The sequence below is a fragment of the Musca autumnalis genome, unplaced genomic scaffold (genome assembly GCF_047663935.1).
Source record: "Musca autumnalis isolate F117 unplaced genomic scaffold, ASM4766393v1 scaffold_1, whole genome shotgun sequence".
Taxonomy (NCBI): Eukaryota; Metazoa; Arthropoda; class Insecta; order Diptera; family Muscidae; genus Musca; species Musca autumnalis.
Window position 1 is genome coordinate 258,134,265 of NW_027411644.1, and position 27,856 is coordinate 258,162,120.

Here is a 27,856-nt window from a genome sequence, read left to right on the forward strand (position 1 = left end):
ATTCTTTATTCTTAAAATAATATTTAAAAAAATGTGTTTAAATTAAATCTAATATAGTTTGGTTTTTTGTTTATTTTTTTCTAATTTTATTTTTTGGTTTTTTAATAATTTTAATTTTTTAAATGATTTTCATTGATTTATTTTGTATTTATTCATTTTGTTAGATTCGTTATTATAATAACATCAGTTCAATCAGTCCTACATTTGGATATGAAATTGGTTTTTAGTTTTTTTTTTAGTTTTTCTTTGCTGTTGTTTATTTTAAGTACCGAGGGGGAAATATCTTAGATGTTAGCATATGTCAGGGATTTTGGAACTTTTTCTAGTTAACTTAGGCATATTTTCAGGTTGGTTAGAAAAAAAACCAAAATGTATTGAGAGAACATATGATAACAGGGTGTTATATGGTAATAAGTGATGCAAAATGAAAGAGAATGTGGGGCCAATAGAATGGAAAAAATATATTTTGAGCTTTAATTGGAGGTCAAATGTGAAATAGTGTAAAAAATTAATAAAAATCCAAACCCAACACTTGAAATGCTGTAAAAACATTTTTCAATTATTTAAGCAACATTTCCCAATGTTGTAAAAATATTTTGAAATGTTGAGCAACATTTTGAAATGTTGAGCAACCATTTGGAAAGTTTGGGCAACATTCTGAAATGTTAAGCAACAATTTGGAAAGGTTGAGCAACATTTTGAAGTGTTGAGCAACAGTTTGAAAAGGTTGAGCACCAGTTTAGAAGTGTTGAGCAACATTTTGAAATGTTGGGCAATATTGTTTAATGTTTAAGCAACGTTGAGTAAACATTTTGTGATGTTGAAGCAACATTTTCTAAAGTATAAAAAACATTTACATATGTTGAAGCAATATATTTCAATGTTGAATCAACATTTGCGACAGTTTTATGCACTAAATATTGAAACAACATTTTTGGAAGTATTTCAAAGAAAAAAAGGGTAAACGCCAAACTTTGCCAAATTTAAAGCTAGTTTTGAAATGTTGATCAACATTTTGACATGTTGAAGCACAATTTGGAAAGGTTGAGCAACTTTTGAAATGTTGAGCAACATTTTGATGTGTTGAGCAAAATTTTGAAATGTTGGGCAACATTGTTTAATGTTCAAGCAACGTTGAGTAAACATTTTGTGATGTTGAAGCAACAATTTCTAAAGTATAAAAAACATTTACAAATGTTGAAGCACATATTTTAATGTTGAAGCAACATATGTTGAATATGTTGAAGCAACATATGTTGAATCTGTTGAATCAACATTTGCGATAGTTTTATACACTAAATATTGAAACAAAATTTTTGAAAGTATTTAAAAAGAGGGTAGACGCCAAACTTTGCCAAATTAAAAGCTAATGTAGTGGACAGGGATACCAACTGTTCCTAGATAAAAATCGCTACAGCCACATACGCACCATAGGTCGGTAGCGATTTTTACCCTAAAACAGTTGACATTCCTGCTTAAACAGTGGTTTTTGTACGTAAAAAATCACCATAAGTAGCGGGAAAACCACCAAGTTGGCACCGCTTGTAGTGGAGATTTTGGATGTGAAAACAATATTTTCAAATGATAAAACACTTCTGAATTTTGATGCAACAGCAGAAATAAAAGAGAATTTGGGGCCAATAGAATGGAAAATATTTCTAACTTTATTTAGGGGGAAATGTAAAAAAAAAATTAAAAATCAAACCCATCACTTGAAATGCTGTTTAAACATTTTGTAATGTTGAATCAACATTTTGCAATGTTGAAGCAACATTTTTCAATGTTGAAGCTGAAGGGAAAATATTTCTATCGCTATTCAGGGGTTAATGTAAAAAAAAAATAAAAAATCAAACCCTTCACTTGAATTGTTGTATAAACATGTTGTAATGTTGAAGCAACATTTCGCAATGTTGAAACAACACTTTGAAATGTTGAGAAACATTTTTCAATGTTGAACGAAGTCAAGAAAATATTTTGGGAGCAAGTTGAGTTGAGCCGCTCAGCTAAAATTTTTTTTAATTAATTCTCTTTTGAGTTGAACTGTTAGACCTTAGATATACATTGAAAACTTGGGAGTCTACCGAAGTCGCACGCATCCAACCATTACGCTACGTTGCACGGGTGGTTAAGCCGATTTTCAGGCGTATTAGGATGTTTTTGTGGCAGACGAAGGCAAATCTGGGGCACGGGAACAATATATTTTTTTTTTAATTTGAATTTTTTTCTTAGTTGCTGGGCTTTTACCAAGGGAATTTTTGAACTTCAAAGCACCATATTTCGGTAAGTATGGATTTCGCAAAAAGAAATTATATATTGTCGTGATCAGGAAGGTGAGATCTACCTATAAAAAATTTCATCACGATCGGAGCTGAGCGGCTCAGCTCATCTTATGCCATATTTTGTAATGTTGAAGCAACATTTTCTAATGTAGAAGAAACATTTTAAAATGTTGAAGCAACATATTTCAATGCTGAAGCAACATCTACGAGTGGAAACTGTTTTCTACACCAAACATAAAAGCAAAATTTTTGAAAGGACAACATTTAAAAAGTGGTTAGACCCAAAACTTTGGCAAATTAAAAAATGGGTCGATTTTGAATGAGAAAACAACATTTTCAAATGATAAAATATTTCTGAATATTAAAACAAATTTTTTTAAAACATAAGCATAATTTTTGGATTTCGACGCAACAATCTTGAAAGTTAAAAAAATTAGTTTCAAACGCTGAAACAATTCAGCTAATTCTTTTTCTAATAATAATTTTTGCAATGAATTTTATTTCCCGTAATATGAATATTGAAAATTCATATGAAATGAAAAATAAAATAGCAAAAATCTCTCCAAAATGGAAAATATGGAAACTAAAAATAACACAAAGAATACTAAAATAGAAAATATGTAAAACAAAATATCATAAATCTCCCCATAATGGAAAATATGGAAACTAAAATAACGAAAAGAATACTAAAATTGAAAATATGGAAAACAAAATCTCTCTAAAATGAGGTTAAAAAATATTCAAAATGGATTTTTTCAACAAAACATAATTATTATGCAATTATTAGAGGATATATGTTTAAAGTAAAGCTTCGGAGGAATTTGTTGTGAAAAGAAATTTTAAGGGTATTAAACAAACACAATTGTGAAATCAATGTTTTTAATATTAGACAGAACAAATCTTTACACTTGGAGACAATTTCTAACGGTATAACCATTAATGAAAAGGGCAAATTACTATCATTGTTGAGTCTTACTTATGAAGCATATGAAATAGAAATGGAACTTCAAAGAGAAAATAGTAGAATTTTCTCTTGGCTAAAGACCAAGCCTTTAATTTCTCACTAAGATTTCAACACTACATAAATTTAAATATAGTTTTTTTTTTTTGATTTGAGGTTTTATTGATGAATTTAACTTCCTCAAAAAATTCGAATATTTCTTTCTCAAGAAAAAATTTCATAACAAAGGAAAATGAACTTAAAGATCACACTAGGAATTTGAAAGCAAATAGACAAACAATACTTCTCCATTTAAAATTTAGTAACTAAAAATGGAAAATTAGTTTTATTGGTAAGTCTTACTTACGAAGCATATGAAATAGCAATGGAATAAATTTTGTCAATGCTATAATACAAAAAATAAAAATTTTATAGTGATGCGAAATACATTTTCTTTTTAGAAAATTCTTTCGCAAAAACTTGCCAAGGACTATTTCAGGATACTGAGGAATTTGAATATATGTAACTTGTTGAAACTTTAAAACTAAAATGTAATGTTAACAAAATAAAGGAGTAGTAAAACAAAATACTACTCCTCTTTGACAATTTTTTTTAAAACAAAATTGCCAAGATTCCCATGCAAGGACTATTTCAGGATACTGAGTAATTTGAATATATGTAACTTGTTGAAATTATAAAATTAAGGAAATTGGTTGTACGGCAATCTTGATATAAATATGCTTCCAAGAATAAGCTTTATAAATGATGAACTTTGGGAGATTATGCTTTTTCCATATTAAAATTGAATATGTGATTGAGATGGAACGAATTGAAAAAAAGAACAAAAAGGAAGAACTTTTTCCAAACACAAAAAAGTTCAATTTTAAAATCAAGTTCAATTTAGAATACAAGTAAATCAAATCATAAGCTCTGTGGAATATCTTGAAATGTTGCGGCAACATTTTCAAATCTTGCGGCAATATTTTCAAATGTTGAAGAAATACTGAGACATGTTGCAGAACATGGAGTGTCAGAACATAGAAAAACTTTCGAAAAACTACATTTGAGAGACCGTTTTAATTTTTTAAATATAAGGCTTATCAACTGTGCAGTATATGTTCTACGGAATCTTTTGAAATGTTGATGTATTATCTTTCAATGTTGCGGCAACATTCTTAAATGTTGAGGAAATACTGAGACATGTTGCAAAGGGAGTGTCAGAACATAGACAAACTTTAGAAAAACTACATTTGAGAGACCCTTTTACTTTTGAAGTATAAAGTTTCTCAATAGTGCAGTATAAGTTCTATGGAATCTTTTCAAATGTTGATGAATTATCTTTCAATGTTGCGGCAACATTCTCAAATGTCAACATACCCAATATGACACGTTTTAGGAGAGGGATTTAGGTCAGCCTCCAATTTTTGACGTTTTCACTTTTCTTAACCTTCCAATGTTTTCATAAAATGAGAGAGAAAGTCTGCGTTATGTCATAGGTCATGGGCTGTGTGTAACTGGCTCTATATTAATTGTTATCTTCCACCCAATTTATTATCGCCAATGTTTTTCTGGCTAGGGAAAGAAAACAAAATAATTCTTATGACGACCCTTGTCTCCTCAACATTCTCGAAACAAAAATGGGTCGTCACATAGTCAATTTATTGTGGAATTCAAACCAAAATGGAATTAAATTAATATCTAGAGAGTGATATTTGCTTCTAATGATCACCTGCTCTGTTCATGAAGTATACTCCTACATCTAGAAAAAATCGTAGGCAATTAATTTTTAAAAATACAAACTACGTAACACCGACTTTTACATTTACTTTTGAGCAACATATGTAATTGAGATGATACAAAATTGGAACAAAGAGTAAGATAAATTTCAGAAACCTTGAAAAAGATTCATTTAATAAGATTACTCTGTTTTTAAATACTTTAACAAATATTGTATAAAAACACTAGTTCCAATTATGACATAATAAAAAAATATTTTTAAAAAGAGAATAACTGAAATTTTGCTGCAACGATTTTGCTGGATCAGCATCTGCATATTGGCGCATGTTGTTGCAACTCGATTGGACAAGCAATAAGCCCACAAGAATGAGGAGAAACAGTTAGTCTTGGTTGCGAGCTGAATCGATCCGGTTTATTAATTAATTAAAACTTTATTTTAAATTGTCAAAGTGAAAAGTAAATAAAAAGTTATTGTCTAATTAAATATTTGAATATATAAAAAAGTGAGTTTAATTTCTACCAGGAGCTGTTGGTTGCGCCTTAGTGTTTTTTTATTCATTCCAAGTGGAGATCCTTTAATTTTTTATTAAAAAAAAATTTATGAACATTCTCCAATGTATGTCCTGAAAGATGCTTGTATTTATTTTATTAATTTGCTAAACAAAAATTTTGGCACATATGGAATAATAGCTTCCAATGATTCCAAAATTCGAAGTGTGGGGATATCTTTCATTCCAATAATAAATGATTTTTAAACCGAATATTGGTGTCATGTGTAAATGATATGGTTCTACAAAACAAAAGTCGGAAAATTATGGTCACTAAATAATTTCCATAATTAAGAACAAAGTTGAATTAATGGAAAAGTGATTTCCATTGACAAGAAAACAGAAGGATATCATCATTTAAATGCAAAGTGGGTTATTCTGAACGTAAATTCCCAGTGAGTTTTCTCCCGTTCTCTTTTAAGTTGCAACGGCAGAGAGGTAATTCTCACAGGGAATTTACGTTCAGAATAACCCCCAACATCTTTGCAAAGATAACATTTAAATTCCTGTACAGAATTAAGTTATCTAAAAAAACAGACAAATTACAGAACATCAAAATTAAAAGGATCTCCATGAGAGCAAATGTATGGAAAGACATAACGAAAACGAACTTTTAAATCAACATAGGATGCATATGTGAGGGATATGATACAAAAGGATAAAAGAAAATAATTTAAAGATTATTTAGAATTTTGTTTGTAAAACTAATTGAAAAAATTGCGAATTTTGGTTGGGCTTAGATAAAAGTCAAAAACAACATAGGATGCATATGTGAGGGAGGTGAAACGGAAGAAAAGAAGACAAATATTATTTAGACATACATTAAGTCATGTGAACTAAGCTTGTAAATCAAAGTGAAATAAATGTTGAATTTTGTTTGGGGTTAGAAAAGAGTCAAAAACAACATAGGATGCATATGTGAGGGAGATGACAAAGACGGATAAAAGAAAAAATTATTTAGACACATATTAAAAGAATTTTTGAAATTCAGATGAAGAAATAATGACAATAAAAGTTTTGAATTTTTGATTGGACTAGAACGAAGGAAAAGAGAGTGGTGAACGGTTAAGATTGGAGCAATATAAAAAACATAGGATGTGGCAGACCTTATACAAAACGATAAAAGAAAAACTTTCAAGGAAAACTGTGAATTTTGGTTTTCGGACAAAATCAAATAATAACAGGATGCACAAAATAAAAGAGGTGAATTTTTTCATTGGACTAGATAAAAATCTAAAACTAAAGAAAAAGAAAATGGTGAATTTTGGTTGGGATTGGAGAAAAATAAAAAAATAGCATAGGATGTATGTGTAAAACCGGTGAGCTTTTCAAAGGGCTTGAAAAATTAAAAATGCTATTTAATATAACATAACAGAAAATGTATCGAATCAAATTATTGGACTATTAAATCAACATAGAATGCATATGTAAGGGAAATGATACAAAAAAAAAAAAAAATAAAAGAAAATTTATCAAATTGAAAAATGAGGAGACTCAGTTATAAAACTAAAGGAAATAAAAGAGTTGAATTTTTCATTGGACTAGATTAAAATCTAAAACTAAAGAAAATGGTGAATTTAGGTTGGGCTTGGAGCAAAAAATAGCATAGGTGTATGTGTAAAACCGGTGAGTTTTTCATAGGGCTTGAAAAATTAAAAAATGCTATTTAATATTACATAACGGAAAATGTATCGAATCAAATTATTGGACTATTAAATCAACATAGAATGCATATGTAAGGGAAATGATACACAAAAGAAAATTTATCAAATTGAAAAATGAGGAGACTCAGTTATAAAACTAAAAGAAATAATAGAGGTGAATTTTTCATTGGACTAGATTAAAATCTAAAACTAAAGAAAATGGTGAATTTAGGTTGGGATTGGAGCAAAAAATAGCATAGGTGTATGTGTAAAACCGGTGAGTTTTTCATAGGGCTTGAAAAATTAAAAATGCTATTTAATATTACATAACGGAAAATGTATCGAATCAAATTATTGGACTATTAAATCAACATAGAATGCATATGTAAGGGAAATGATACAAAAAAAAAAAAAAAAAAATAAAAGAAAATTTATCAAATTGAAAAATGAGGAGACTCAGTTATAAAACTAAAGGAAATAAAAGAGTTGAATTTTTCATTGGACTAGATTAAAATCTAAAACTAAAGAAAATGGTGAATTTAGGTTGGGCTTGGAGCAAAAAATAGCATAGGTGTATGTGTAAAACCGGTGAGTTTTTCATAGGGCTTGAAAAATTAAAAAATGCTATTTAATATTACATAACGGAAAATGTATCGAATCAAATTATTGGACTATTAAATCAACATAGAATGCATATGTAAGGGAAATGATACACAAAAGAAAATTTATCAAATTGAAAAATGAGGAGACTCAGTTATAAAACTAAAAGAAATAATAGAGGTGAATTTTTCATTGGACTAGATAAAAATCTAAAACTAAAGAAAAAGAAAATGGTGAGTTTTGGTTGGGATTGGAGAAAAATCAAAAAATACCATAGGATGTATGTGTAAAACCGGTGAGTTTTTCATAAGGCTTGAAAAATTAAAAAATGCTATTTAATATTACATAACGGAAAATGTATCAAATCAAATTATTGGACTATTAAATCAACATAGAATGCATATGTAAGGGAAATGATACAAACAAATAAAAGAAAATTTATCAAATTGAAAAAAGAGGAGACTCAGTTATAAAACTAAAGGAAATAAAAGAGGTGAATTTTTCATTGGACTAGATAAAAATCTAAAATTAAAGAAAAAGAAAATGGTGAATTTTGGTTGGAATTGGAGAAAAATCAAAAAATAGCACAGGATGTATGTGTAAAACCGGTGAGTTTTTCATAGGGCTTGAAAAATTAAAAATGCTATTTAATATTACATAAAGGAAAATGTATCGAACTAAATTATTGGACTATTAAATCAACATAGGATGCATATGTGAGGCAAATGATACAAAAAGTATAAAAGAAACTTTATCAAATTGAAAAATGAGGAGACTCAGTTATAAAACTAAAAGAAATAAAGAGGTGAATTTTTCATTGGACTAGATAAAAATCCAAAACTAAAGAAAAAGAAAATGGTGAATTTTGTTTGGGATTGGAGAAAAATCAAAATATAACATAGGAAGTATGTGTAAAACCGGTGAGTTTTTCATAGGACTGGAAAAATTAAAAATGCTATGTAATATTAAACATAACGGAAAATGTATCGAACAAAATTATTGGACTATTAAATCAACATAGGATGCATATGTAAGGGAAATGATAAAAAAAAATAAAAGAAACTTTATCAAATTAAAAAATGAGGAGACTCAGTTATAAAACTAAAGGAAATGAAAGAGGTGAATTTTTCATTGGAAAGGAAAAATGGTGAATTTTGCTTGATACAAAAAGGATAAAGAAAGAAATTCAAAGTTCATTAAGACATAAATTAAGAGTCATATGAAATTCAGTTTTAAAACTGAATGAAATAAAAAACGGAGAGTTTTTCATAGGTCTAGAAAAAATAAAATAAATGATATACAATATTAGATAATTTCAAATTTATAGAAGAAGTTTTTGGGACTTATAAATCAACATAGGATGCATATGTAAAAGACATGATACCAACCGACAAAAGAAAACAATTTAAAAACTATTTAGACATAAAATTACATAGTAGTAAAACTAAAGAAAAGGGGAAAGGGATAAATTTTGGTTAAATTAGATAAGAAGAAAAAAAACAACATGTGATGAATATGTGGGGGAAATGATAAAAAGAACAAATGAACAGGAAAGAAAGTAAGACCGAAGACAAGAAAAATTACTGAACTGCATGAAATTGAAAAAAAAATCTAACCCCAATTATATAAATCAAAACTGATCGATACTGATACAAACACAATATCAATTTTGATACATTAAATTCGTAATGTTCTACATTAGGGTAAGTGTGCGTAGAAGATACAAAGATTACGAATGCATTGCTGGATATCACAGGGAAGTTACTTTTATACTAACGAAAAACATAATGTTCGAACCTTCAAATCAACATAGGATGCATATGTGAGAGAAATGATACAAATGGGGCAAGGGATAATTTAAAAAAAATAATATGAATTTTTGAAACGAGCCAGTTCCAAAAGGGCTGGCGGTCTAAGAATACCATCATTGTTACTTTTAAAACAACATTGGATGCATATGTGAAAGGTATGGAACTAAATTTTATAGTTAAATAATTTTCAAATAAAGGGAATTTCTTGCTAGGATAAAATCCTAACAGGATTTGCTATTAAAATTGTAATAATAGCATCATTGTTACTTACTTTTAAAACAACATTGGGTGCATATGTGAAAGGTATGGAACTAAATTTTATAGTTAAATAATTTTCAAAAAGAGGAAATTTCTTGCTAGGATAAAATCCTAACAGGGTTTGCTATTAAAAATTTAACAATAGCATCATTGTTACTTACGTTTAAATCAACACAGGATGCATATGTGAAAGGTATGAAACTAAAATGATCATATTACAACAAAAAGAAGGAAGTCCAAATTGGAAAAATTACATTCCAAAAACTGAAGGAAGCAATCTATTAAAACTATAGACCTAAAAAGAAAAATTAGGTTAAAACTGCTTTGAGGGTGTGAAAACTAACAACTCGAAATCCATTGTTAGGAATTGAATTATCGCACTTACTTTAAAATTTGAAATTGCATAAATATGTAATATAGGTGGTACTAAAAAGGGGATTGGAAGACATAAATGTATAACAGCCATTGAGATGTACTTCCAAAGTCCCCATAAAAGGAGGAAGGTCAAATTGTAAATGTTATTTGTGTGACTTATACAGAGACCACACATTCCTATTGTACCCACAAGGACGCTAATAATACTAAAATATTATTTAAAAGTAAATATGGAAAATTTTAGTTATGAAAAATCTCAGTCGACCTTTAGTTATTAGAACCAGGACCAAAAAAAATGTTCCCTACCAACATAGGAAGAAGCTAAAAAGGAACATCTAACAATTGAAATATGGTTGTATCAGAAAAGTATAAACAAATTTAACTCAAAATAATATCAAAGTCGAAGTACGAAACTGAAGGATAAAATTACAAGATTTTTAACAGAAGAATGAAAGCGTATGGTAATCCGTGCTAGGAATTGAAATATCGCACTTATTTTAAAATCGAAATTTTTTTCAGCATATGTAATTTAGTTGGTATACAAAAATTTAATTTCAAATTTTTTAAAATAATCAAATTTTTTGTAGCACAGATTGGAAGTAGAAGGATGAGGATAGAAGGATAAATTGTAAATTAATTACATGATCAATATTTTATTAAAATATATTTTCAATAATTAAATTTATAAAATCATTTCAAGACTTTTATAAGAAAGGAATGAACGCTTATCGCAATCCGTGTTAGGAATTGAAATATCGCACTTATTTTAAAAACTAAACATTTCCAGCATATGTTATTTAGATGGTATGGCAAAGAAATTTATATTACCAAGAAATAAAAATATAACGGGAGTTTTTTTACAGGTTTGTTTTTCGAATAGAGATAAAACTGGCATTTTGTGGTCAAATCTGGCAACTCTAATGTCATTTATGTTCAGTTTGGTTTGCCATTTCATCATGAACAGGTTGACAAAAGAACAACGCTTGCAAATCGTGCAAATTTATTTATTTAATAATGGTTCAGTTCGCGAAGTTTTTCGCAAGCTCCGTCCATTTTATGGTCGACATAATCGTCCATCGGAGCAATTAATTCGGTTAACAATGGATCGTTTTCGCACTACGTTTACTCTATATGATAATACGCATCCGCAGAGACGTCGAACAGTGCGCACCGAAGAAACAATTGCCGCTGTAGAGCAAAGTGTTGAAGAGAACCCGAATGACCCGTGCACATCAATTGGAGCTTTGTCCATCAACTTTATGGAAGATTTTGTGCAAAGATCTTGGCTTGCGACCTTACAAGATCCAGCTTGTGCAAGAATTAAAGCCGCGAGACCATGCAATGCGTCGTGATTTTGGTGTATGGGCCGAAAATGAGATTGATCTCGATGCTGATTTTCATTGCAAAATTTTGTTCAGTGATGAGGCTCATTTTTGGTTGAATGGCTACGTCAACAAGCAAAATTGCCGCATTTGGAGTGAAGATAATCCACATAAGACCCTTGAGACACCATTACATCCACAAAAACTGACTGTTTGGTGTGCTCTTTGGGCTGGTGGAGTCATTGGGCCATACTTCTTCCGAAATAATACTGGAGAGGCAGTTACCGTTAATGGAAACCGGTATAGAGCATTGATAACCGACTATTTTGTTCCCGAATTGGATGGCATGAATGTGGATGAGTTGTGGTTCCAACAAGACGGCGCTACGTGCCAAACAGCGCACGTCACAATCGATTTATTGAAGGAAACATTCGATGAGCGCCTAATTTCGCGGAATGGACCTGTCAATTGGCCACCATTGGATTTGACACCATTGGATTATTTTCTTTGGGGATATGTGAAGTCGCTCGTCTACGCCAATAAACCAGAAACGTTAGGGGAATTGGAAGCCAACATTCGTGGCGTTATTGCCGACATACGGCCCCATATGCTCGAAAAAGTGGTTGAAAATTGGACCTCTAGAATTGGCTTTATTCGAGACAGCCGCGGCGGCCACATGCCCGAAATCATATTTAAACATTAATGGCATAAAATTATCCTTCCAATAAAGCCAAAATGATGGACATTAAAACGATTTTCTTGTGTTTTATTTCGATTCGAAGTTCTATACCACTAAAAAAAACACCCGATATAAGTGTTATTGGTAAGAAGAGAATTAAAAAAAACTATTACAATAAAGGGATAATGAAGAATCGAAGGTATTAAATGCTTAAGCGACTCAGATGATGATTTGGATTCGGCACAAAAGCAATCTTAAAATTTTGGGATTACGAGAAACAATAGGATCAAATTTATACTTAAGCTGCTCCAATGATGATCTGGATGCAGCATGTAGTGTGAATATGTATGTAACATTATTCTCACACTTCGTTGAGACTTGGGGGCCCACGACACCACACAGTTTGTTTGCCGCTATGTTGACGAGCAAACACGCCACTTATGCAACATGATCCCTATACTTTGATGGGAACCATTGCCCACACTGTTCTCACAGCACCAAACTAGCCAGCATGTATTATGCTGGGTAAGCCTAATCCATGATTATAAACACCTTTTAGCTTTAAGTTAGATTTTAAGAAAGATTGTTCGATTCAGTCTGTTTGTGAATAAAGTAATGAGAAGTCGCACTCTGCGGCTCTCTCAAATAAAACATACGTTTTTATTTCATGACAATTTATATATGTAAGTGTTTTTATTTCAAGCATAAAGTGAAGAAAAAATTTTCGGTCACATTTATAAAAATAATACTAAAATCTTGGGACAATGAGGAATAGAAAAATTGAAAGTATGAAAGTAAAGATAAAAAGGAAACAAAAGTCCGATCGTAAACCATGTGAGGAATTGAAGTATCGTTCTTACTGGAAAATCTGAAATATTTGGCATATGTAATGTAGGTGGTATACAAAATAGCAGTAAAAAGATAAAAAGTATAGCAGTAATATTGACTTATACTACCAATTAGGAATCATCCGTAGAGGAACTGAAATTATCAAACATATTTCAAAATCTGAAAATTTTCAGAATATGTTGTGTTAGGTGGTTTAAGTTGGCAAAAAACTATTTTAGTTTAATGTAAATACATTTAAGTTATAAAAACTTTTGTGTTGTAGGGGGAGGAATTTCCCCCATAAGCAAATTGTTTAAACAAGGTTACCATATTGAATGTACTGTTAATGTAGAATCCAAACTAAGACAAAGACTATGCGAAAAGAAAAAATAATTGCGCTTGGTGAAAATCTAAAACTATGGCAAGAGAAGCGGTGTTATATTTCTGACTCCCATAATTTGATTAAAAGGACGTAGTATGACTGAAGATAAGTATTAATAAAAATTTAATAGAATTAAATTGCAACTCTCTCAAATAAAACATACGTTTTTATTTCATGACCATTTATATAAGTGTTTTTATTTCAAACTTAATTATTGAGAAAGGGAAAGGGTTTTAACTCGAAATATTACTCAAGTACGAGATATTATCTGGGATCCACACTAAGACAAAGACTAACTTTTACACGAAATGAGAAAAGACTTGGTGAAAATCTAGAACTAATGGGAACTAAAATTTTATTTTAGGTTTCATTTTCAGAAATTTAAAAATCGGCAAATGACCTTTAATTTTTCTATATGAAAATAAAACAAAACTAAAGGAAAGATTTTGAGATTATATGTTTTGTAAAAATATGCCACAAAATTATTTAGAAAGGGAAAAGGTTTTAACTCGAGATATTACTCGAGTATCAAAGATCTGGGATCCACACTAAGACAAAGGCTAACTTTTACACGAAATGAGAAAATACTTGGTGAAAATCTAGAACCAAAGGGATCTAAAATTTTATTTCAAGCTTCATTTTCAGAAATTTAAAAATCGACAAATGACCTTTAATTTTCTATATGAAAATAAAACAAAATTAAAGGAAAGATCTTGAGATTATATGTTTTGTAAAAACATGCCACAAAATTATTTAGAAAGGGAAAAGGTTTTAACTCGAGATATTACCTCGGGTATCTGAGATCTAACTGGGATCCACACTAAGACAAAGACTAACTTTTACACGAAATGAGAAAATGCTTGGTTAAATTCTAGTACTAAAGGGAACTAAAATTTTATTTCAAGTTTCATTCTCAGAAAAATAAAAATCGGCAACCGACCTTTAATTATTCTATATGAAAATAAAACAAAACTAAAGGAAAGATTTTGAGATTATACGCTTTGTAAAAATATGCCACAAAATTATTTAGAAAGGTAAAAGGTTTTAACTCGAAATATTACTCGAGTATCTAAGATCTAACTGGGATCCACACTAAGACAAAGACTAACTTTTACACGAAATGAGAAAATACTTGGTGAAAATCTAGAACTAAAGGGAACTAAAATTTCGTTTTCAGTTTCAATCTGTGAAGAATAAAACTAAAAATCAGCAAATAATCTTGGGTTGAAAATGTAATTGAAATTTGGCAAAGAATCTTAAATTTTGTGAAAATAGCTCACAAAATTGTTTAGAAATGAAATGTGTTGTAACTATTTATGTTTTGTGCGAATTTACGTCCGTCGTAGACAAGCTGTCTGACGCAGGTATCGTGCTTGATGATGAACTATTGGTGATTATGATCCTCGCCAGTTTGCCGGAGTCGTGTGATAACTTGGTTGTTGCGTTGGAAACTCGTAATAAAGCAATCAACAGCAACACATCGTTTGTTTCATTTCGCAATGTTTCAACAGGTTATGGGCCCAGGATACTCTAAAGGACAACTCTAAGAATTCACGTATTGGAAAAGACATATTTGAATGATAAGTTGTGACCTGGAAAAATCAAAGGATATACGAATTGGAAAAACGAAAGGAAAGTGTTGCTAGTGAATACCGATCTGCGTGATTGACGAGAACATTGAAGTTTGTGAAACGTTTTGGAAGAGCTGTGTGTCAGTTTGGTTGCTTCGTTAGTCGACAACAAAATGTCTTTAATGCATTCTATTAATAAATTAGCTGAAGATAATTACGAGTCATGGAACCTGCAGATCAAATCCGTTTTGATTCATCAAGACCTTTGGAGTGTGATCTCTGAAGAGGCGGAAGAGAAAAACGTATCCTGGAGAAAGCGTGATGAAAAAGCGATGGCAACCATCTGACTGAGCGTTACTCCTGTCCAGCTTTCGTATATAAAGAGCTGTAAGTCGGCCAAAGAAGCATGGGACAGTCTCAGAGAAATGCATCGACCGAAAGGACCAGTGATAAAGATCTAGCTGTTTAAGCAGTTGCTCAGTATGCGAATGGAAGAAGGCGATGGAGTACAACAGTACCTGTGTGAGTTTACGTCCGTCGTAGGCAAGCTGTCTGACGCAGGTATCGTGCTTGATGATGAACAATTGGTGATTATGATCCTCGCCAGTTTGCCGGAGTCATATGAGAACTTTGTTGTTGCGTTTGGAAATTCGTAATAAAGCACTTAACAGCAACACATCATTTGTTTCATTTCGCAAGCTGCAGACATCATCACCAAACAATAAATGTTTTTAGCTCGTGATATTACACGAGTATCTAAGGTCAACTGGGATCCACACTAAGACAAAGACTAAGCTTTACACGAAATGAAAAAAGACTTGGTGAAAATCTAGAACTAATAGGAACTAGTTGGACTTCAACTTTCATTTTAAAACTCAAGTTTAAAATAGAATATAGATAAAGGATATCTTGAGTTATAGTGTCAATGAAAGTTAAAGACCATAGGAAAAGGATTTTATAACATACAAATATAGTAAGTATTAAGGGAAAATATTATTTAAAAAAGTGCCGTATTAAATGGCACTTTGCTTAATTGTTATATGTTTAATCAACTTAACCGACTTTGACACGGAATAATAGAAATATTGTTGAAAATCTAAATTTGTAAGGAATATAGTACCAAAGGTTACTTCATTCGCAACTGCTGTTGATGAGGCCTACTAACGGACTACAGGATATTAAATGACTAACAAACCCTGCCAACCTATAGGACTGCTGAAAATGTGTTCTATTATCTTTTTTGCTTATGAATATGTAATGAATATCATCCCGACTTTGATTTTGCGCAGAAGTATTTTACTTTACTACTACAAAATCGAAAGATTTTGCTCCACCGATTTAGGAAATTCTTTAATATCTAATTTTTTTAATATACAAATATGTATCTTTTTTCGATTCTCACGATCTTTATTGATAGCATTTTTAGAATTTTATATGAAGTTAACTGGGACAATTAAACGACTCCTCTTCCAATGGGTACTTCATTCGCAACTGCTGTTGATGAGGCTTACTAACGAATTACAGGATATTAAATTACTAGCAAAAGCTGCCAATCTAAAGGGCTGCTGAAAATGTGTTCTTTTATCTTTTTTGCTTATGAATATGGAATTAATATCATCCCACAAAGCCTTGACTTAAGCACAGAAGTATTTTACATTACTACTACAAAATCGAAAGATTTTGCTCCACCGCTTTAGGAAATTCTTTAACATCTCAAAAATTTTTAATATACGACTATCTTTTGTTTATTCTCACGATCTTTAACGACTCTTCCACTTTCTCTATCTCTTCTTATTTTTATATCTACGAAACACTGTTTCGAAATTTCAATTATGTGCTTTGCTACGGCCTAACGATAATGACAAGCCTTCATTTTGGTGCAGAATTATTTTACTTTACAGTATACGAATATCAACATGATCTCTGTCCGCTCTCTCGTCGCCATTAAAATTATATTTTTTAAGTTCTTATATTATATAACATTCCTATTATATTATCTTGATTGTCAATGAACCCTCTGGTAAAACTCAATCCGAGGACCACTAAAAAAAATATTATAATAATGTCACTGCGCAAAACCCTAATATTGGTGGCAAAAACTTATCACTGTTTTTTGATTTTTCCCCCATAATATTGCAAATTTTTTATCACACGAATATCCCGTAAATTACACTTAAAGACTTGTTAGTCATTTACTTTGACACTTAAATTCTTTGGAATTTCCTTTAACTTCCTAATTCACTCCTTCCCCGACTTCCTTCCTCTCGCTATTTAATACAATAAACTTAAGGCAGGCGAACAAAAACAAAATTAATTGGAGGATGTAATGCCATAAAGTTTGGCACGTGTCATAGCAGCATAACTTGGCTTAATTCGTTTAACCAAAAAAAAGTAAATACATAAAATTGACGAGAACAGAAGGAAGCTTACAAAAAAAAAAAAAAAAAAAAAAAAACAATGAACATGGAAAGGAATGTCTAAAAAGGCAGAAGAGAGAGTGAATACACGGCACAAAAAGTTTCAGGAAAAAGGAACAAAAGAAAATGGCAAAAAATAATGTCCGTTAGTAATAATAAAAAATAACTATTACTGCTGTGAGATAAAGACGAACATCAAATCAATCATCGTTAGGGAAGGTAGCAAATAAAAACAAAGCATGTATTTTAGGCGCCAAAATGTATAGCGCACATTTTATAGGTTTTTTTAATGTATAAGTAATTTCATTGGGCATACTTTTAGGTGTTTTGTAATGATGGACAACAATTTATCTTTAACGAGCTTATTTCGATAAAGTTAAACACCTTTAATAATAAAACCTAAGGATTTTAGCATACATTAAGGGCGTATATATACCATAAAACGTATAGTTGGACCTCAGCGGGACATTACTATTAGCTTTACCAATATCAAGGTTATTAAAATAATACCAAAAAGAATCATAGCATACCTAAGGGGCGCCAAAAAATGGCACACCCAAGCGTATGCCTACATTTAGGCATTGAGAATGGTAAAGTTATGTTCTCCTACGAGCTTTAACCAAAAGTGAATACGTAATGGGAATATGTTGTCCGCTCATGCGGCCGTAATTATATTTCTATACCGATTCAATAATTTATAATTACGGATGACAACTGTTTCTAATGTAGTGTCAATATGTGGTGCATGTTACCATACCTTCTGTATGTAACATTATTCTCACATTTTGTTGAGACTTGGATGCACACGTCACCACACATTTTGTGTGCCACTATGTTGGCGATGTTTGGCACCAGCGATAACACCGCTCATGCAACATGATCCCCATACATTTCCAACTAATAAACATCTAATAAAGATTGTAAAATCCAGTTGTTTGTTGAATAAAATATGGGGAAGTCGCACTTAGCACCTTCTCACAAGTACTAGCGATCAGTTCGCATTGTGTGAGCACACACAAGTCTTGTTTTTAAATAGAAAATAGTGTTAAGGGTACTTGTGTAGAATGTAAGCCAATGAATAGTCACTCGTAATAAAGACACCAACAGAGCTACACGCGTTTTTCACTTCCTTCACGCAGCAGACATCATCAACACAAGAATTAGTTACAACAGGTTATGGGCCCAGTATACTCAAAAGGACAACGCTAAGGAAATCAAAATTGAATAGAGATATAGGAAATATAAATTGTGACCAGGATCAGCCAAAGGAAAACGCATTGGAAAAATGAAAGGAAAGTGTTGCTAGTGAATCAATCTGTGTGATTGAAATTGAAAAATACAAAGAAAAGATTGAGTGCAACATTAACTGTGTGTCAGTTTAGTTCCACCGTGTGTCGATAAGAGAAGAAACCCAAAATGAATTCAATATACAATATTGAAAAACTAGATGAAAACAACTACGAGTCATGGTGTCGGCAAATGAAATCCGTACTTGTCCATCAGGATCTGTGGGAGGTGATCTCCGAGGAGCAGATTGACAAGAAAGATGTGTCCTGGAAAAAGTGTGATGAGAAGGCGATGGCAGGTTAGGTTAGGTTCAGGATGCGTAACTGCCATGTTGGCAGCTACTCCACTCGGAGACCTTGAGGTCCAAACTTTTGAATTGTGTGTGTTGTAGAGGTGAAAGATGTTGTAGTGATGTGTGGTTTGGGCTATTTGATTGTAAATGATGGATATGGCTATGTGTGTTGATGTCGATTGGGCGATGGTGTATGAGAGATGTGATGGTTATGCATGGGTTACTTGTAGTACGGCTATATGGTGTTTTGTGCTTGTAGATGGTGATGATAAGGCGATGGCAACTATTATACTAAGTGTTACTCCTGTCCAGCTCTCGTACATAAAGTGCTGCAAGTCGTCTAGAGATGCGTGGGACAGTTTGAGAGAAGTGCATCGACCAAAAGGCCCAATAAGAAAGGTTTCATTGTTTAAGCAGCTACTCGATATGAAGATGAACGAAGGCGAAGGAATCCAGCAGTACTTGTGTGAGTTTACGTCAGTCGTAGACAAGCTGTCTGACGCAGGTATTACGCTTGCTGAAGACCTGTTAGTGATTTTGAACCTCGCCAGTATTCCAGAATCGTTCGAAAACCTAGTTGTTGCACTGGAATCGAGAGATAATTTGCCTACGCTGTGTGCATTGAAGGTCAAATTATCAGAAGAATGTGAAAGACGCAGATCATTAGCAAATATGAATGGCGAAAATTCCAATCATGCGTTTATGGGGTATCACATGGACAACAACAAAAGTACGAGTAAAAATTCCAATACGCAAAATAGAGATGATGACAATAACAACTATGTAGGTAGCAGACAACGACATTCGCGCACAAGCAAAAGAAACTTCAATTGTTACAATTGTGGCGGCAGAGGCCATTATGCGGCGCAATGCAAACAAGCAGCGAAAAAATGGTAAGCTGCAATACCCCAACGAGCATCCTAACACAGTGTTATCTTCGAGTGACAACAACAACAACAATGAAAGTAAGAACATCTGGTGTCTGGATAGCGGTTCTTCTTCACATTTATGCTGCGATCGTAATTTGTTTACGACCTACAGGCTGCATAGTGAAGTAATTTCCCTTGCAGATGCTCCGACAATTGAAGCAAGAGGAAGGGGGAAAGTACACATCAATGAAGGCGACATCGAATTGAATGATGTGTTGTTTGTGCCGGACCTGCAATGCAATTTTATGGCGGTTGGCAGAATAGCGGAAAAATATGAGGTTGTTTTTGGAAAAAAATGTGCAATGATCCTATACAAACAAAGAGTTGTGTGTTAAGGGTACTTGTGTAGAATGTAAGCCAATGAATACTCACTCGTAATAAAGACACCAACAGAGCTACAAGCGTTTTTCATTTCCTCCACGCAGCAGACATCATCAACACAAGAATTAGTTACAACAGTTTTCTAATACAAAACCGTTTTATTCTACAGTTATTTCTTTTTTGAACTGTGATAAATCTTTTGATGATTCATTTTGTCTATAGCATTTTAATATTTATTTTATTGTAAATGTCTCACTTTTAAGATTGTGGTTTTATGAAACTCTCTCAACTCCTATTAAGCTTAACAGGGACTACATTTTTTTATTCAATTCATTGAGATTGTTGGTAAATATCGATGATTCATGTTGTCTATAGTATCTTCTTACTTAGCTATTATCTAAGGGGAAATAATTCCTTTCGAAAATATATCTCTTTTTTTACAATTGAGACGACCTTAGGTTCGGTGTGGGTTGTAATTACAGAAAAAAGAACTATATATTTAAATAAAAAATCTAAAAACACAAGCTGGTAAATTGCTATTTTCAATTGCGACGAAAATTTTGTTAATTCATTTCGTCTGCGGTTCTTTAATATTTACCAATATTTTATTATTTACTAATTGTTTTTAGAACTCTCTCTCAACTCCCATTAAGTTTTTACGATTGTTGGTAAATATCGATGATTCATGTTGTCTATAGTATCCTGTTATTTACTACTATCTAAGGGGAAACAATTCTTTTTGAAACTAGAGTGTATTTAAGTTGAGACGACCATGGATCGGTGTGGCTTGCAAATATATCACTAGGAAATATTTTTATAATCATTTAAAAAATATATATAATTATCAAGTTTTTAATGGTAAGTCATTCGGTTTTATAAGACGAATAGTGTATCCCGATTTTCGATTTTTTATTGCGCCAATTTTTTAAAATCTGACCTCCCACTATGATACGTGCACGACGTGAGGAACTACTGAACTATAAAGCACAATATCGACTGATCTAGGCTCTTTTCAATGAATCTTTCAATTGAACTAGTTCGTTCTCTACTAGAACCAATAATTTCATTTCTTTCCTTGCATTGGTGCTCAGTGACCTACTGAACTATAAAGCACAATATCGACTGATCTAGGCTCTTTTCAATGAATCTTTCAATTGAACTAGTTCGTTCTCTACTAGAGCCAATAATTGCATTTCTTTCCTTGCATTGGTGCTCAGTGACCTACTGAACTATAAAGACCAATATCGATTGATCTATGCTCTTTTCAATGAATCTTTCAATTGACCTAGTTCGTTCTCTACTAGAACCAATAATTTCATTGGAAAATTTTGCAGGTATGTAATCTATTGGTATAACTGATTGTTGATATATAATAAATTTCCCAAAGTACTTGGGACCAGTAGTGGGATTCTCTAACGCATTTTTTGGTTTTCTACAAAAATCGTTAAAATTAAAATGCGTATAATTTCGGTAATAACCGATATTATTCGGTAAGTTAGCGACCAATAAAAAGTAGTCGCAAAGTTCTACCGATAGCAACAGCGATGTCAACTTTTATTTTAACTTATCATTCATAATTTTGCGTTTTACTTTGACCGATTTTTATCGGTAACCAAAAAATGCCCTAGAGAATCCCACTACAGATTTAAATATGTAACAGAAAATATTTGAAATAAAACAATTTTTAAAAATATATATCTTCTGCCCAACAAATCTATTAAATTTGATTTGATTTTGACAAAGAAAAAAACAAAAAGTTGTCAAATTAAAGATAACTTCAAATAATCTGTCCCTTCCTTTCAAAGAGGAAAGGAAATGATAATAACAAAATCTGATGGTGACAGATATGACCATGTCACACAACGATAATTAAACATATATATGCTTGACAAATTTGTCAAATAAAAAATTGATTTGCTTGTTGAAATTTAACAAAGTGCAATTGCATCAACCGATTTGTTTTAAAATAGCAGGCAAGTACTTTGTAAACTCCTTTAAGATATTGGTAGGTATTTGACATCAATTTTCCTTTGACATTTAATGGCAATCATGATTTAAATAATAGCTGGCAAGTATAAATATTTATCGGTAATAATTAGGGTAAATTATTTTCGATTCTAATGAATGCCATAAAGTTAATATAAAATGATACATCTACAAAAATATTGAAGTTCCGGGGAACTTCGACAACATTTATGGACTGTTCCTCTAAGACTTTTCGAAACGAAAGTCGTTCGAGTTGCTACAAAATTTCTGTTGTTTTGCAAAATATTTGATTAATTTTTATTTCCAATCAAACAAAAATGTTCCACAATAACAAGAGTTTGGTAGTAATTAAAACGAATATGATTTCGAATCGCCTTAGAGCAACAGACAATTAATAAAAAATTTAAAAATTAAATATGTTGATTCATGCCTCTATTATAATTTACAAATCACAAGGTAAATTGTCAGAACAAAAATATGTTGAAGACAAATATGATCTTATAAATATATAGAATTGTTGCTACAACTATATATCATGTGCCAGACAACATAATATGAGTTATCAATACGTTTTTTACATGTTTATCATATTTATGATCATATTCTCAACTATGTAATTGGTGCTGTCACCATATATATTGTAAGAAAAGTTAAAAATGTAACAACATGTAACGGGTGTTTTTTTTTTACAGGTTTGCTTTTCGAATAGAGATAAAACTGGCATTTTGTGGTCAAATCTGGCAACTCTAATGTCATTTATATTCAGTTTGGTTTGCCATTTCATCATGAACAGGTTGACAAAAGAACAACGCTTGCAAATCGTGCAAATTTATTTCGAAAATAATGGTTCAGTTCGCGAAGTTTACCGCAAGCTCCGTCCATTTTATGGTCGACATAATCGTCCATCGGAGCAATTAATTCGGTTAACCATGGATCGTTTTCGCACTACGTTTACTCTATATGATAATACGCATCCGCGAGACGTCGAACAGTGCGCACCGAAGAAACAATTGCCGCTGTAGAGCAAAGTGTTGAAGAGGACCCGAATGAATCGATTCGCCACCGTGCACAGCAATTGGAGTTTTATCCATCAACTTTATGGAAGATTTTGCGCAAAGATCTTGGCTTGCGACCTTACAAGATCCAGCTTGTGCAAGAATTAAAGCCGCGAGACCATGCAATGCGTCGTGATTTTGGTGTATGAGCCGAAAATGAGATTGATCTCGATGCTGATTTTCATCGCAAAATTTTGTTCAGTGATGAGGCTCATTTTTGGTTGAATGGCTACGTCAACAAGCAAAATTGCCGCATTTGGAGTGAAGAGAATCCACATAAGACCCTTGAGACACCATTACATCCACAAAAACTGACTGTTTGGACTGGTGGAGTCATTGGGCCATTCTTCTTCCGAAATAATGCTGGAGAGGCAGTTACCGTTAATGGAGACCGGTACAGAGCCATGATAACCGACTATTTTGTTCCCGAATTGGATGGCATGAATGTGGATGAGTTGTGGTTCCAACAAGACGGCGCTACATGCCACACAGCGCACGTCACAATCGATTTGTTGAAGGAAACATTCGATGAGCATATAATTTCGCGGAATGGACCTGCCAATTGGCCACCAAGATCGTGTGATTTGACACCATTGGATTATTTTCTGTGGGGATATGTGAAGTCGCTCGTCTACGCCAACAAACCAGAAACGTTAGGGGAATTGGAAGCCAACATTCGTGGCGTTATTGCCGTCATACGGCCCCATATGCTCGAAAAAGTGGTTGAAAATTGGCGGCCACATGCCCGAAATCATATTTAAACATTAATGGCATAAAATTATCCTTCCAATAAAGTCAAAATGATGGACATTAAAACGATTTTCTTGTGTTTTATTTCAATTCGAAGTTCTATACCACTAAAAAACACCCGATATTATTACATATGTAATTACAATACTCTATTTTGCACTCAAAATATATTTGCTCTAAACATTTGCCTTGTTTGTTTGTAATATTTAACGGAATTGTAAACTATAATAGAGGCAAACACAAAAGTTATGCCATAGCGTATTTAAAGTCAGTTCCTAGTCGTCATTTTATAACAAGAAGAGAATATGCATAACCTAGAATTTTCCAAAGTGTAATAATTGTTAATGATTTATAAACAAAATAAAAATTGTCAAAATTAAACAAAATGACAAACTCGTGGCACTGCACGGAAATGCAAAAAAATTCTAGTCAAGGAGACTATTATTCGCAATAAAAAGGAAAAAATGCTGTAATAATAAATTTGTGATTACAACAAAAAACGAGTCGCTTCTTTCATTACAACAATAAAATGTTATAAATTTATAAAATATGGAGTGCCATAATGCACACGAAATATATAACAAGTTACAAAAAAAATCAAATATTTAATTGGATAATTGGTTATTTAACAAATAAAGTTTTGAATGAAAACTGTAAAAACCAAGGCCTGCAATTGAAAAGTTTTTGATTTTTCGTCACTTTTTTCTGGCTGCAGGCCTTAGCCTTCCCTTTGTTAAATATTGTGTAAAAATGCGGTACTAAAATATACACTTTTATTTCAATTGTACAACAAACTTTTCGCAGTCATTATTTTTCGAAGTTCTTATCAGATACGTTATCGAAATGAACACAAAATTATGATAACTGTTGTTCGTGCTACAGGAGATTCGACTATGTGGTAAGTTTGGATTTACAAGAAGTGCTTAATTGTTTTCGGAAATTCATTAAAATGGATATAATCTTAAAATGAAAAAAAATATAGTGGACAAAAGGATTTAAATAAAAAATAAACAATAAATAACTTTCAAAAATAATACAAAAATATTTGAAAAAATACAAAAACAAAAATCCAAAATTATGGGCAAATAAATTAAGGATTAAAAAAACAGAATTTAAAAATTTTAACCATAGAAAAATTCAAAATAATGGAAAAAATTAATGACGTTAACGGAAAAAAATCAAAATAATATGCAAATAAATTAAGGATTAAGTAAATTAAAAAAACAGAATTTAAAAATTTTAACCATAGAAAAATTCAAAATAATGGAAAGTATTAATGACGTTAACGAAAATAAAAATCAAAATAATATGCAAATAAATTAAGGATTAAGTTAACGGAATTTGAAAATTTTAAACAAACACAAAATTCAAAATAGTGGAACAAATTCAAGGAAAGAACGAAAATGCAAAATTATGTTCAAATAAGTTGAGAATTAAATAAACAGAATTTGAAACTTTTAAACATAAAAATGGTAGACATTTTGAAGTTTTTTTTTAGACAAAAAGAATAAAATAATAATTTCGAATAAATAATAACTCAAAATATTTTCTTTATCAGTATTAAATGATAAAAATTAAAACATAACTTGAAATAAATTCTTATTGCATTAAACAGACATATTTGAAAATATCGAAAAAATCAAAATTAACGATTAAATATTCGGAATTTGAAAATTTTAACCATACAAAAAAATCAAAATAATGATACAAGTTCAAGGAATGAACAACAAATTGAAAATTATATGTAAAAAATTATGAAATAAATAAACAAAAGTTGAAAAAATCCAACGAGAATGATTTTTAAATGATAAAACGATAAAACTTAAAACATATCTTGAAAAAAATTCTATTAAATTAAACAATTGTCTAATAAATACAAAGGATTTTTCAAACAAAAAAAATCAAGCATTCGGAGAAAGATAAAAATCCAAAATTATATGAAAATAAAGGATTAAATAAAAAGTAAAAATTTCGGTTAGAAAAATATCGAAAATTTTCTAAATAAAATGGAAACAAATTAAGGAAAAATAATCAAAAAATGTCCATTCTAAACAAACGGAGGTCTTCTATCTATGGAAGAAATCTTTGGGAGGTCTTCTCTCCCTAAAAGGCTCCGTTGGGAGGTATTCCTCCCAAGGAGTTTCCTATATATAGAAGACCACCCAAAGGGGCCTTTTACAGATAGAAGACCTCCCAGAGTGGTCTTCTATAAATAGAAGACCTCTTAGAAGGGCCTATATAATATAATTGTTCCACAAACATCCCATAAGGGACAAGGGAGACTTCTCTCATATCAATGAGTGCACCCCGATTCATATTAGCTCAATGATATGGGACCTACGGTTTATCGCCGAGTCCGAACGGCGTGTCTAAGACACCACTTTTGTAGAGAAGTTTTACATGGCTGAAGTACTCAGGAAATGTCGCCAACATTACTGAGGGGTATTTTGCCACCGTTGAAAAGTGTTTTGATGTTGTCTGGCCGGGGAATCGAACCCACGACCTTATGTGTGCAAGGCGTGTGTGCATACCATTGCACCACGGTGTATAGAAGACCCCTTTAGAAGGTCTTCTATATATAGAAGACCCCTTTAGGAGGTTTTTCTATGTATAGAAGACCCCTTTAGGAGGTTTTCTATGTATGGTAGACCCCTTTAGGAGGTTTTCTATGTATAGAAGAACTCTTTAGAAGGTCTTCTATGTATAGAAGACCCCTTTAGGAGGTCTTTTATGTATGGAGGACCCCTTTAGGAGGTCTTCTATGTATGGAGGACCCCTTTAGGAGGTCTTCTATGTATAGAAGACCCTTTTAGGAGGTTTTCTATGTATGGAAGACCACTTTAGGAGGTCTTCTATGTATAGAAGATCACTTTAGGAGGTCTTCTATGTATAAAAGACCTCTTTAGGATGTCTTCTATGTATGGAAGGCCCCTATAGGTGGCCTTCTATGTATAGACGACCCATTTAGGAGGTCTTCTATGTATGGAAGACCCTTTTAGGAGGTTTTCTATGTATAGAAGACCCCTTTAGGAGGTCTTCTATGTATGGAAGATCCCTTTAGGACGACTTCTATGTATAGAATACCCCTTTAAGAGGTCTTCTATGTTTAGAAGATCCCTTTAGGACGTCTTCCATTTATAAAAGACCCCTTTAAGAGGTCTTCTATGTATAGAAGATCCCTTTTGGACGTCTTCTATGTATAGAAGACCCCTTTATGAGGTCTTCTATATATAGAAGACCCCTTTAGGAGGTCTTCTATGTATGGTAGACCCCTTTAGGAAGTTTTCTATGTATGGTAGACCCCTTTAGGAGGTTTTCTATGTATAGATGACCTCTTTAGAAGGTCTTCTATGTATAGAAGATCCCTTTAGGAGGTCTTCTATGTATGGAGGACCCCTTTAGGAGGTCTTCTATGTATGGAGGACCCCTTTAGGAGGTCTTCTATGTATAGAAGACCCTTTTAGGAGGTCTTCTATGTATAGAAGACTTCTTTAGGAGGCCTTCTATGTATAGAAGACCACTTTAGGAGGCCTTCTATGTATAGAAGACCACTTTAGGAGGTCTTCTATGTAGGGAAGACCCCTTTAGGAGGTCTGATATGTATGGAAGATCCCTTTAGGAGGTCTTCTGTGTATAGAACACCCCTATAGGAGGTCTGCTATGCATAGAATACCCCTTTAGGAGGTCTTCTGTGTATGGAAGACCCCTTTAGGAGGTCTTCTATGTATAGAAGACTCCTTTAGGAGGCCTTCTATGTATAGAAGACCACTTTAGGAGATCTTCTATGTAGGGAAGACCCCTTTAGGAGGTCTGATATGTATGGAAGATCCCTTTAGGAGGTCTTCT

The 27,856-nt window shown here is 32.0% G+C and overlaps 1 protein-coding gene, 1 long non-coding RNA gene and 1 other non-coding gene across 3 annotated transcripts; 1 reads left to right on the plus strand and 2 right to left on the minus strand.

The window, feature by feature from the left end:
* Positions 1–3,376: 3,376 nt before the first annotated feature.
* LOC141389430 (uncharacterized) lies at positions 3,377–26,811 on the minus strand. Its single transcript, XR_012409040.1, has 2 exons — positions 21,395–26,811; positions 3,377–21,191 (listed from the first exon to the last, which is right to left on the minus strand). It is a non-coding gene; the product is annotated as an uncharacterized lncRNA (long non-coding RNA).
* On the plus strand, positions 11,410–17,235 carry LOC141389429 (uncharacterized). Its single transcript, XM_073960891.1, has 2 exons — positions 11,410–16,098; positions 16,391–17,235. The coding sequence occupies exon 1, from the start codon at positions 11,410–11,412 to the stop codon at positions 12,214–12,216; it is 807 nt and encodes a 268-aa protein (XP_073816992.1). The 3' UTR covers positions 12,217–16,098; positions 16,391–17,235.
* A 323-nt stretch (positions 26,812–27,134) lies between the features above and the next one.
* Positions 27,135–27,252, minus strand: LOC141391626 (small nucleolar RNA SNORA11). The gene has a single exon (XR_012409706.1). It is a non-coding gene; the product is annotated as a small nucleolar RNA SNORA11 (small nucleolar RNA).
* Between the last annotated feature and the right edge of the window lie 604 nt (positions 27,253–27,856).

What these genes read in the sequence shown, in the direction of transcription:
- LOC141389429 (XM_073960891.1), top strand. Translation starts at nt 11,410, where the DNA reads ATGACCCGTGCACATCAATTGGAGCTTTGTCCATCAACTTTATGGAAG.